General features: G+C 36.3%; 1 protein-coding gene across 3 annotated transcripts in view; it reads right to left on the bottom strand.

Moving 5' to 3' along the window:
* Nucleotides 1-13,370, bottom strand: part of ATF7IP (activating transcription factor 7 interacting protein) — a 122,260-nt gene that overhangs the window by 52,979 nt on the left and 55,911 nt on the right. For all 3 annotated transcript variants that reach the window (XM_047787498.1, XM_047787499.1, XM_047787497.1), the window contains 4 exons: nt 10,854-12,436; nt 4,967-5,050; nt 2,951-3,096; nt 887-1,024 (listed from right to left, as the gene is read on the bottom strand). In XM_047787498.1, coding sequence (XP_047643454.1) covers nt 887-1,024; nt 2,951-3,096; nt 4,967-5,050; nt 10,854-12,429 — 1,944 coding nt within the window. In that variant the 5' untranslated portion in view covers nt 12,430-12,436. The remainder of the gene's footprint in view (nt 1-886; nt 1,025-2,950; nt 3,097-4,966; nt 5,051-10,853; nt 12,437-13,370) is intronic.

Raw genomic sequence — 13,370 nt, forward strand, 5'->3', positions numbered from 1 at the left:
TTGGAACTACATAGAGATGATGGTCACATAGCAAAGTAAATGTACTAAATATCACTGAATTATAAACTTTAAAGTGATTATTTTGTTATCCGAATTTTACTTCCAAAAAAATTCTAAATATCAGAATACAGAAAGAGATGGAAACTAAATTGGGCTTAGTAAAATTTAAATAAATGGCATGGTTAAGGGTAGATCATAAATGACTGAGAGAATATGAAGCAAAAGCCTAAAATAAAAAATGAACATTAATACCCTGCAGGACAGTGAAATAACTGGTAGGTAACAGGAAAAATGGATCAAAAACTAGGAGATTCAAACAAAAATCAAAAAATTAATACACGTCTAAATAATTAAGGAAACTGGACTATACAGAAAAGAATTAACAAGCGGTACTTTTTTTTTTTTTTTTTTAATGGCCGCAACCATGACATATGGAAGTTCTTGGGCCAAAGACTGAATCTGAGCCACAACTGCAACCCACACCACAGGGTGATACGTCTATAAGACAAGGAATGCCAAGGTGAGTAAACCATCTGAAGCTAGAGGAGACATATAAAACGGATTCTTTTTTTTTTTTTGGCCACACCTGCAGCAAGGATGGAGAAACAGATTCTTTCTCACATTCCTCAGAAACTACCAATCCAGATGACAGCCTGATCTTGCAATTTTAGCCTCCAGAACTATAAGACAATATTATTGTTTCTGTTGATTAAGCCATCCAGTTTATGGTACTATTTTAATGGGAGCCCTAGCAAACTAGTAGCTCCTTTTGTTTCTAATACTTAGAAGTTAAATGTACTTCATTGTCAACCTTGAAAATATATCCCAGAAAATAAGTTATAAAAATGATGGCACATGGGTATACAATTCAAGTCCGTGTACAAACCTGTAGTTCAGTAAGAACTGTTTTATGCCTCTTGTTACACTCAATCTTTTCCACTCGTGTTTTCAATTCTGCCAATGTCTTATCAAACACGGCACACTGCAGTGCACACAATTTTTCTTCCAGTAACCACTGTACAACCTAAAGAAATACATATACCTTTGTTATAGCAAAGAAGCAATTTTAGCAAGCAGAAAACAGTAAAGATTCTTAAGTACTAATAAGATAGTAACATATTAGCTAGTTTAATTTAAAAAAACCATACTGGCAGTGCTATCTGCTGAAATCCTCCACTTCTATTAATAGAATGATATATACCATAAACAGAAAATTTCCAGAGGGGGAGATTTTCAAAACAATTTGAAATTCAAGTTTTAATATTTTCTCCCACCCCCTCTATTGTGATTAAAACAAAACTAAAGGAAAAAACTAGTTTTTAAATTTTCTAATCTGCTACAGATGACATTTTTATGATACACTAAATGTTACTGCATTTTGAAATTTATATAAAACATTTCTAAATGCCTACTCACAATTTCCATATTTATCTCATTATGGACCCACAACAAACAGGACTCACAGTGCATGTTCATGGACCATACTCAAATAACACTCTTCTATGGTCACTCATGGACCATACTCAAATAACCCTCAGTATACATAAAAGTTTGCAAAACTTTTTCACATAGCCATGCTCAGATTTCTAATAGCTCTATAAGAAAGACTAAATAAGCATTATTATCACCATATGATAAACAAAAAGACACTGGGAGAAATAAAAAGCCACTTTTTTTTACTGCCTCACTATTCCTTTCTCTAATGGGGATATTAATAATTTACCCGAGTAGAAAAACACTGGCCTAGATTATGTAAAATTTCACCATTTAATCTCCACTTGAGTGAAATTTCTCTTACAAAGGCATTTGTCATCAACATTTGTGAACACATTTTGAAAAATATATTAAATACTATATATTCATTTCATTTTTTCTGTCTCTAGTCTAACACATACAGGGGGAAGTTTCTGAAGTCTGCACTTTAAATATTACCTTTCCCTAGTCTTTCTAAAGCCTGGTCTGTACCATTTTTAATACTAAACCTAAAGCACATAACAAAGATTTTAGAACATAAGCATTTACAGTCATAAAACCAGCTTATGATAAAAATTAGAAAAACTAAAATGTTAACATATAGGAGTTCCTGTTGTGGCTCAACAGTAGCGAACAGAAGAGTGTCCATGAGGATGCAGGATAATAATCTCTGACCACAGTCAGTGGGTTAAGCATCCAGCGTTGCCTTGAGCTGTGGTGTAGATTGCACATGTGGATCAGATACTACACTGCTGTAGTTACGGTGTAGCCCGGCAGCTGCAGCTCCGATTCAACCCCTAGCCTGGGAACTTGCATATGCTGTGGGTGCAGCCCTAAAAAGCAAAAAAAACAAAGTTAACATATAAGACTCTCATGTTTCCACTAGAATAAAGTTCAATATAGAAGAATTAAAAGGTGAAAGCTGATATTCAGTTTTGTTACTAAAGCTAATTAAAAAAGAAGTAATAACTTCTCTTCCACATTGATAATTACTACCATATCTAAAAAGAAAAAAAGGCGTTCTTGTCGTGGCAGCGCAGTGGGAATGAATCCGAGTAGGAACCATGAGGTTGCAGATTCAATCCCTGGCCTCACTCAGTAGGTTAAGAATCCAGCGTTGCCATGAGCTGTGGTGTAGGTCACAGACGTGGCTCAGATCTGGCATTGCTGTGGCTCCGATTGGATCCCTAGCCTGGGAACCTCCATATGCCAACAGTGCGGCCCTAAAAAGACAAAAGGCAAGACACAAAAAATTAAAATTAAAAGAAAAGAAAAAGAAAAAAGAATATGTAGCTTTGAAAGAGTCAGAAGGAATTCTGAAATTAAATCATTAAGAGTAATAAGCTCAACTACTTCAACTTTTCTCTGTGAAAAACCTGAATACATCAGGAAAATATAGAATAATGTCAAAAACCTAGAAGAATAAATATAGTGGTGCTTTTTATTTAATATGGTTTTAACTTATAATCTCTAACACCTTTTGTAGCTTCTGGTTTATATCTCCTTTGGCTGTAATCTTTACTTGAAATTCTGCCTCATATTCTTCTTCCATGTATCGACGGCGTTTGGACTGGACATTGTCCATGTCCTCTGATTTAGAACGTTTTCTTCTAAAAAATTCACCTGAAAAGAAAAAGTGTAATCAGTCAGGTATTTTTATTACAGCTAGACCTTAATGCTTATTTTCCATCCTCAGCAAAATATTATTTCTAGCCATCAAAACAGCACTCTCAATCACTGTATGAATTGTTTTTGGGACCAGAAAAGTAAGTGGATAGCTTTTAGCTTTAAACTTGAAATGATTTTCAATATTCTAAATAAGAACTTTCTAGTGGCTGAATAAGCAATGTACAAACAATATAAACATAGTACATTTTTTCCTTGAAATCTTTGTATTAAGATGGAAGATCAACTAACAGTATGAGATGAAATCATCTAAAATTCATTCCCTTTCCTAAATTCTACAGTGCCTTCACAAGTCACACATATCTCAGCCTTCATTCTCACATTACATACTTCTAACTGTGCTAGCTTTAATTATTTAATTCTTCCTCCACAATAAATTTTTTCCCTCAGTAAAGCTAGGAAAAATTCTTCCTTAATCATCAGCCTTAAAAAAATAAAATAATAGTTATTCTTAATGGATCTTAAAAACATTTCAAATATATACAAATAATAAAATTAGTGTCATTATAAAAGTAAATTTGGTAAAGAAAAGACAAAGACCTTAGAAATTTCTGTTTCAAATACTGGTAACACTCATGAGATGATAAGCAAATTTTATCTGATTTCTTTTTCTTTTATTTATTTATTTTTTTTGTCTTTTTTGCTATTTCTTGGGCCGCTCCTGCGGCATATGGAGGTTCCCAGGCTAGGGGTCGAATCGGAGCTGTAGCCGCCAGCCTACGCCAGAGCCACAGCAACGTGGGATCCGAGCCTTGTCTGCAACCTACACCACAGCTCATGGCAACACCGGATCGTTAACCCACTGAGCAAGGCCAGGGACCGAACCTGCAACCTCATGGTTCCTAGTCAGATTCGTTAACCACTGCGCCACGACGGGAACTCCTGATTTCTTTTTCAATATATAAAAAGGAAAAATTGTAAATTTCCACACCTATGAAAGGCAAATGACCACATGTGTCCATACCTCTCCCTCTCCACTTCAGTCAAGATCCATATCTATGTACCTATTTTTAAAATCCAATTCTATTCTACAATTTCTCTTATATCCTAATTTACATAAGCACAGATGGAAAACTACACAAGACAGAGAGTTACAGAACCCAGGTTTCCTGACTTCTAGTCCAGTGATCTCCCTATAAGCCTAACGACAGTCCCATCATTTCCCTTTCCAATAAAGCTTAAAAACTGTGAGTACTGGGAGTTCTCATCATAGCGCAGTGGTTAACGAATCCGACTAGGAACCATGAGGTTGCGGGTTCAATCCCTGCCCTTGCTCAGTGCCTTAACGATCTGGCGTTGCCGTGAGCTGTGGTGTGGGTTGCAGACGCGGCTCGGATCCCATGTTGCTGTGGCTCTGGCGTAGGCCGGTGGCTACAGCTCTGATTGGACCCCTAGCCCGGGAACCTCCACATGCCGCAGGAGCGGCCCAAGAAATGGCAAAAAGACAAAAAAAAAACAAAAAACAAAAAAAACTGAGTACTGAGACACATGCTTCCACTTGCCTATATCACCACAGACAAAATTCCTATAGTTCCATGCTCTAAACGCAAATCTAAACCAATTTCTCAAGACATTCAGATAGAATCTTACTAAACAGTAAGCTTATTTCTTATGGAATAATGAAAAATATAAACAAGTATATGTAATAAATAATACTTTCAAGGATCCTTGGGTTAGCCATCAACAAAATGATTTACTTAAATGGCAAAATTTTATAATCAATTCATGGATGGAAAAGTATTTTTCCACAGCCTTAAAAGCAGAAACAATTTTTAAAACTATTTCAGGTCTGATTGTACATGCTTACTTTTCTCAGAAGGTCTTTCATCCTCATGTATTACTTGCTCTTCTTCCTCAGGTTTGCTGTCCTTTTCAGTACTTTCTACTTCCTCTGTAACAAAAATAGAAAAGAAAATTATTTTCCACTAGAATTTGTAACAGCTCATTATAATTTACACTTTTGGTTTAATTATTCAGTTAATAATCTTTTATAAAATCAGAGTTTCAAAATGTAAACTATTGGGAATAAAAACAGAGCATGAACTGATAGAAATAAATGACCAAGTCTACTTTTAAATGTTCCTGCAAATTCATAATAAACTCTTAAAATGGGAAAAATTTAAGTGGAAAAAAATTAAAGATATAGATTTTAAAACAAAGAATCTGAGTAATTTACTATCACCAATAAATTAATAAAATGTGAAAACTACTACAAAGCATTCAGACTCCCTAATATTCAATTATTAAAACTAAAATAGTGGTTGTGACAGTTAAAAAAAATTACAAATTACTGGCAAATTCAAAACAATATTTTGAAAAGACAAGCTGAATGATTTTAGTGGTTATGGAATAGTCCACTAAAAAAAGGGGAAATCTATCTTAAAGATAATAAAAGTTTTACTTAAAAATAATAGCTATTTTGATACCACTGCCAATGACTAACTGAGCTAGGTGCTTGACATATAGTACTTAATATTCCCAAAATAATCCTATACTATAAACAGTATTTCGATCATCATATAAATGAGGAAAATAATGTTCAGAAAGGTTAAGTAATTTTCACAAGAGGCAAATAAAATCTAACAAGTAGGTGCCATCAAGGAGTTCCCGTCATGGTGCAGTGGAAACGAATTCAACTAGGAACCACGAGGTTGCAGGTTCAATCCCTGGCCTTGCTTAGTGGATTAAGGATCTGGCATTGCCGTGAGCTGTGGTGTAGGTCGCAGACACGGCTTGGGTATGGTGTTGTTGTGGCTGTGGCGTAGGCCAGAGGCTACAGCTCCAATTAGACCCCAGCCTGGGAACCTCCATATGCTGTGGGTGCGGCCCTAAAAAAGAGAAAAGAAAGAAAAGAAAAAAATAAAATGCCACCAAAAAATATTGCTAAAAATGTCTACAGAAGTGCATTGTTACAAATAAAATTCTAGTGGTACCAGAAATGACCTTTAGTGAATAAGTCTATAGCTCCTCAACTAACTTAATCATTTGGGGAAGAACAAACCACTAACATGTTTGGGTTTCTATTTTCCCCCTTACATCTCTGCAACTGGCTCCCCAATAGCTTCAATAAGGCTTGCCATACTTCATGATATTCTGCAACCAAAATTAAATAAGCAAGCATGAGGTACACAGCATTACATATTTTGGTAGGAATATCTGCTTCAAACCTCAGGGTTTTAATTCCAACAACCATCATGGTAGAAACGGGTTTTAAAAACTTAAAAGGGGAGTTCCCTGGTGGCACAGTTGGTTAAGGACCTGGTATTGTCACTGCAGTGGCTTGTGTGGCTGCTGAGGCCCAAGGTCCTGCCTGGCCAGGTAACTTCCACAAGCTGGGGAACATAGCCCAAAAACAAAACCAGCAAAAAAAACTTCACAGGGTTTTTAGGTGAAAATAGAGACTGGGAACACTGATGAGCCTATTACAACATTTTTTCACACTAAAATAAAACAATAAAGATATAAAATAAAAGACAAAACAAGAAAGTTAAGGTGATACATATAAAGATTACTGAGATTATTTTTAAACTTTAAAATCCATGAGTATTAGAAAACTTTCCATTTACCACCCTATGCTCATTAGCGTTTTATGATCTCATCCCTCAACCCCAGTTCAATGAAATGAAAATTTTTCTCCCTTGCGCACTATCCATTCATTACAAAGCATTTTTTCCTATATCTATTTTCCCAAGTTTTCTTGCCTTTAATACTGAGAGTAGTGACTCCTGTAGTTTCCTAATTCCCAGAGTTCAGAAACCCAGAGTAATTGGGCTACTTAAGATAAAGGTTTACCTAGTCTTTATTTAGCAAACCGTTAGGTACTCAATTAAAATTTGCCCTAGCTCCAATTAAGGTAACATCTTGACAAATCATTCAGAACACAGCAGAACAAATTGGCCTGGTTTGGTTTGCTCTTTTCTTCATACATTAGCTCCCTTTCTTTGACAGATATGTCGAACTTAATTTACAACTCATTCATTTTATTCAAAAAACCTCTTATCTTCCAATTCCCATTTTCCTGATGTGTCTAGAAGATATAATAGGATTCTCTGTATTTAAAACACTCATTGGGCGCTTTAAAATAGACCAACAGATTTAAAATTTATGTTCAAGTTTTACCTGATAAAGAACTTGAGATTTAAAAAACGGTATTAATGGTCTATAGAAAGGAGTAAGGCCCTACAGTTCTTTAATATTTTTTATCCACAAAGCCTCAAAGAATATAAGTAGACCTCCATCAACTCAGAATAATAATCAAAGATCCTTATATATAAATAGATTTATATATACTTTCAAGTAGTTTCTGGTACTCCTGAAACTCATCCAAATAATTAGGTTAAGACTACCTTTTTTTGGGTAAAAAAATCTATTTAGGAGCTCCCGTCGTGGCGCAGTGGTTAACGAATCCGACTAGGAACCATGAGGTTGCGGGTTCGGTCCCTGCCCTTGCTCAGTGGGTTAACGATCCGGCGTTGCCGTGAGCTGTGGTGTAGGTTGCAGACAGGGCTCGGATCCCGCGTTGCTGTGGCTCTGGCGTAGGCGGGTGGCTACAGCTCCGATTCAACCCCTAGCCTGGGAACCTCCATGTGCCGCGGGAGCGGCCCAAGAAATAGCAACAACAACAACAACAACAACAACAAAATCTATTTAATTGGTACACACGGAAGTCCCCAAAGCAGACTATTGATATATCATTACTAAACAGTTACTTGTGAAGGTTTAGCCAAAAAAAGGGTGGGGTGTGCTTGGGGTGGTAGACTAATAAAGAAGTAACTAAGACTACCTTTTTTAGAATTTGTCTTCATTCACAGTTCCTGCTATAATTCCTCCCATCTTAGTGTAGCTTCATTATAAGTTGGCATGTTTCACATACAGTTCTTTCCTCTCAACCAGACTGGACATTAAGCTCCCTAAGAGGAGGTACCAAAATCTTGTAATTTTGGTAACCCTAAACATTTTGGGAAAGAGCTGAGACAAAGTATATGTTTAGTATCTTTCTGATGATTGGTACTTTTAATAAGATTCAATTAAATGAAGGTGGGAAAACAGTGTTGTAGAGGATTAGAAGGCAGAATTTACATTAGGAGTTAGTTTCCCATTTTCAGAATCACACTGAATAGAAATTTATTCCAAGGAAATTTGGATAAAACTGTTGCCCTGGATCAGGGGTTGGCAAATATTTTCTGTAAATGGCCAAAACATAAGTATTTTTGAGCTTGTGGGCCCTACAATCTCTAACTTGACTATTCAATTCTGTCCTTATGGTGGGAATTAATGATAAAAAAAAAAAAAAAAGTAGGATGTAAACAAACGAGTGTGGCTATGTTTCAATAAAACTTTATTGACAAAAACAGAAAAAGCCTATAGGTCATGATGTGCCAATCCCCTGCCTAAGTTAATGGTTCTATGAAAATACTTAAAACCAAAAAATCCTACAGAGTAATTAAAGAAAACATACCATCAAAAAAATGAGGAGTTCCTGTTATGGCCCAGCAGGTTAAGAACCCGACTGGTATCCGTGAGGATGTGGGTTCAATCCCTGGCCCCACTCAGTGGGTTAAGGATTCAGCAGCGCCACGAGCTGCAGCATAGGCTGCAGATGCGGCTTGGATCTGGTGTTGCTGTGACTGTGGTGTAGGCCAGCTCTGTTTGACCCCTAGCCTGGGAACTGCCATATGCTGCAGGTACAGCCCTAAAAAAAAAGAAAAAGAAAAAGGAAAATGGCAAAGAAGACAAAAAAAGCAATCTGTGGATAAGGAAATACAAACGGCTATATAAATATAAAATTCTCAACCTCACAAGACATATCAGAAAAATGTGGCATTATTGGTAATGTGACTTTACCAGAAAAATTTTAACCCCTGAGCGAGGCCATGGTTCCTAGTCGGATTCGTTAACCACTGCACCACGATGGGAACTCCTATGGTGACTTTCTTATAAAGATTATCAGAGGTTTTGTTCAAGGACTTGCCCTGATATCACTTACTATCTATATACTTAATTGGAAAATGAGTGAAATTCACCCTACACAGTGTTACCTATTCTTTAAAATGTAAATTTCATCATGTCATTCTCCTCTACTTGAAATCATTCAATGGCTCCCCAGTACTAGAACATGTTAAACATTGTAAGCAAGGTCCTCCACGACAATCTTTTCTTACATTACCAATTATTTAATTAATTCCAAAAATATGTACTGAGCACTAACTGTGACCTAAATAAGCATTTTTTTGGCCTGATGATGATGGCTCAGAGCAGAGGTGATAGCAATGAAGATTCTAAGAGGCTTTATTCTAGATCTTTTATGGAGGTAGAAACAATAGGATTTCCTGACAGACTGGATGTGGGATATAAAAGAAAAAAAAGTAAGAATGGCTCCAAGATTTCTGGCCTGAGTAAGTAGGATGGAGACACAATTCAGAGGGACTACCTTCATTAAAACTCTATAACGAACAATGAAAGGAAAGTGCTTTCCTGAATACATGTATATTCTCAAAAAGTTACTCTCCTCTAAACTCCCAGAATACTAATTTAACATTATTACTATTCACAACCTTGTATTTAATGGCTTTTGATTTAATTCTTGTCAGAATTCTCAGGGCAAATAATAAGTTTTACCTTTAAATCCCCAAGCCAAGAAGATCCTGGCCTTTCTATACACATAGGTTGAATGAGTGAATGAGAATGCTCTTTAGAAATGAAATCAACTTTTAGTAAGAAAAATTGACATGGAGGGGGGGTGTCTCTGTATCTTCTAGGCCTGCCTTTTTTTTCTCCCTTTGAACAAACTAAAAACCAGATGTTATGCCTCTTGTTACAAGGTTACTCTTCTCCCAGGGTTCTGAGGGTAAGAAAATGTGATACAATGAGAACACAAAGCTATTCAATGCCAGTCTGAAAGAAACTGAGCAAAGTTTCACATAGGAATGATGTTGGGAGTTTTTCTCATTCTCTCCTTAGAGAGATGGGAAAGACAGACACTGACCAAATCATGAAGTTTATACACTTTTTATATAACAAGTTTGAAACTACCCTAAAGTAATAAGGATCTAATGAAAGAGAGGAACACAATCAAATAAAAGAGATTTAGAGACCATACAGAAAATGAGGGGAGTAGGTTGGGCAGAATCAAGAAGGCTGAAGAAGCAAATGGATAAAGTCTTTATCAAACAGATAATTAGGCCTCCAGATTTCTGGCTTCCAGCAATGGTGGTATCATTCCCTGGACAAAGATTATTAAAAGAATCATATGCCAACAGGAAAATTAATCGTAAGATGAGATTTGTTACACTTGAAGCAAATAAACCAGTAGGCTGTTAGAATCAAAGTATTTGGTTGCTATGTGGTAAGAAGAACAATTACTAGGATTTTGATAAATTATGTACTGGAAATTGCTATGTCATAGTGTTATATTGGTTCACCTTATCTCTGTTCCCAGCCTATAAGCCCCTTAAGGGCAAGGGCCATATTTTACTTATTTTATCTCACTTCTCAGCACTTCACACAATGCTGCTCTCAGAGTGGTTCTTTGTAAATTCTGAATTCTGTGAAGTTAAGAATCCATGAAATTAAGAGATTACTCTAGTCACCACCATTCTCAACTTTCTCTGCAACTAGAAGAAATTTAAAACTTCATGAGAATGTTTTACTGAGCAGTTTATTAAAGCTAATCAAAATTTAAATAATATTCTAACCTGGAGAGCATGTCTCATTTTGTGATATAACTTCAGACTCATCTTTTTCACCCGAAATATCCTCTTCATCAGAGAGGACCAAAAAGGCTTCTTTTGGTAAACTCTCACTACTGTCTTGTTTAGATGGTGAACCAAAAGAACCTTCCATCTTCTCTTCCAAATCTGTATTTGTCTCATCAATTGGAAGGAGAGAAGCTTTAGAAAAGCAAGTAAGTTCATCTTCAGCAGGTGCAAGCTTTTCCAAAATAGGAATAATTTCATCTGTCTCCATAGAATCTGCATTTTCTAAGATATTCTCATTTTTGTCATCTTTCATAACATTTTCACTAATCGTTTCTGCAAGGTCTGCAGAATCTTCTTCTTGATTCTTTTCACTTTGGTCAATTTCCATACTGCTAGATATAGCCTCCTCTCCAAGAGCAGATTCTGTAATAGCATCTTCTTCTACCTTCTTTTCAGGAGACAGATCTGAAGAAATAATTGTATCATCTGTTTCTAGAGCCTCTTCATCAGCGTCAATATTACTATCAGCTTTATTTTTCTCATCAAATGAGAAAATTTGATCTAACTTTTCATCATCCCCTTTTTTCTCAAGAAAATCATCATTTTTATTGCTACAGGGCTCTGCACTGTCAGTTTCAGGAACTGGTTCACAAACTGGCACAGAACTTGGTTCAAAGGTGGGATCAATGCCTGATTCAGAAGATGGTTCATCAGAAGTTGGTTCATCAGAGGCTGGGTCAACAGAATCTGAATCACCAGGAGCTGGATCACCAGAAGCCAGATCGCCAGAGGCTGGTTCATCAGAGGCCAGTGATCCAGAGGCCAGATCACCAGAAGCTGGCTCATCAGAGGCTGAATCAATGGAGACCCGTTCAGTGGAGACTGATTCACCAGGGACTGGTACACCAGGGAGTGAGTCACTGGAGACCAGTTCACCAGAGACTGTCTCACTGGAGACCAGTTCAGTGGTGACCATTTCACCGGAGATCAGTTCACTACAGGCAAGATTACCAGAGACAGCATCACCAGAGGCAGGATCAACAGAGGCGGGATCAACAGAGGTGGGATCCACAGAAGTGAGATCACCAGAGGTTAACCCTTCAGAGGCCAGATCTCCAGAGGCAGAATCTCCAGAGCCTGTACCTCCAACAGCCAGATCGCTGGAGGCTATATCACCAGAAGACGGTTCAGCAGTCAGTTTAGAAACTAGTTCAGGAGTTATATTATTAGGAAACAAAGGTTCACATTTCAAATCATCATCCTGCTTGTTTTTTACATTAACATTTAAGGTACAGGGTGTTTCTTTCCACTCTGATTTACTTTTTTCAGAGTCAAAACAAAGCTCTTCTTCAATGCCATTCACCTCTTCCTTGTCATTAATATAATCCATATTTTCCAAAGGTGAGGTTGGGTCCAAATCACCATTTTCATGGTTGCCATTTAACAGCTTGACATCAGTTTTCAACAGTTCTTCTTTGACCTTGTACACTGCTTCAAGTTGTTGACGGTCACTCACTCTCATTGTTTTTCGAGCCTTAAAGACTTTTTTCTGTGGTTCTTCTATACCATCCATTTTGAATCTTTAAAAAGAAAGAGAGAGATAGAGTTTAATAATTGAAACAGAAGTCACCTAATTATAGACTTACTATAAATTGATCTTCTAAGCAAGCAGTGCTTTATGTAATTTTGAAATAGTGACATATAAAAAAGCATAATCCTTGCTATGTTTTAATTTTCATATTTATTGCTTTTACATAGTATGAAATTGATAATAGATATAGTTCATAAAAGATTACTAGGCAGTATTAGGGAAAAAGTGACTAATTCCTAGTTTTCACTCTCAGTAAGCTAACAGATTCAGAGTCTGGAGGAGCTACATAAGCATAAAAATATACATGAAGTAAAAAAGTAGTTGTGTAAGGAAAAATAAAAGTATGAGAATAAAAGCAGTAGGAGAATCAAAGAGAGGTATAGAGATAAGGGGAAAAAACACAGGAGAATTAAGAAACAGAAGAGTACATCTGCAACCAAGGATATCTAAATTAACAACTGCAAACATATCAATAAGAGATTACTATCAAGAAAGTAAAAAGACAACTCACAATAGAAGGAAATACAGTTGACCCTTGAATATTAGGAGCTTGAATTTCATAGGTTCACTTAAACTTGGATTTTTTTTTTCAATAAAAACATACTAAAATACTAGATGATCCACAGTTGGTTGAATCTGCAGATACAGAGAGCCAACTGTAAAGTTATACAAGGATTTTCAACTGTGAAGAAAGGGTTGGCATCCCTAAAACCCACATTTTTCAAGGGTCAACTGTATTTGCAAACCATAAATGTGCAAATAATGTATCTGATAAGAGACTTGCATCTGGAAAATATAAAATACTGTTACAACTGAAAAGTAACAACAAAAAACAATTTTAAAATGGGCAAAGGACTTGAACAGGCACTTCTCTAAAAGATAAATAGCCAATAGCCAATAAGCAATAAACATGAAAAGATGCT

The sequence above is a fragment of the Phacochoerus africanus genome, chromosome 7 (assembly GCF_016906955.1).
Source record: "Phacochoerus africanus isolate WHEZ1 chromosome 7, ROS_Pafr_v1, whole genome shotgun sequence".
In the NCBI taxonomy this organism is placed as follows: Eukaryota; Metazoa; Chordata; class Mammalia; order Artiodactyla; family Suidae; genus Phacochoerus; species Phacochoerus africanus.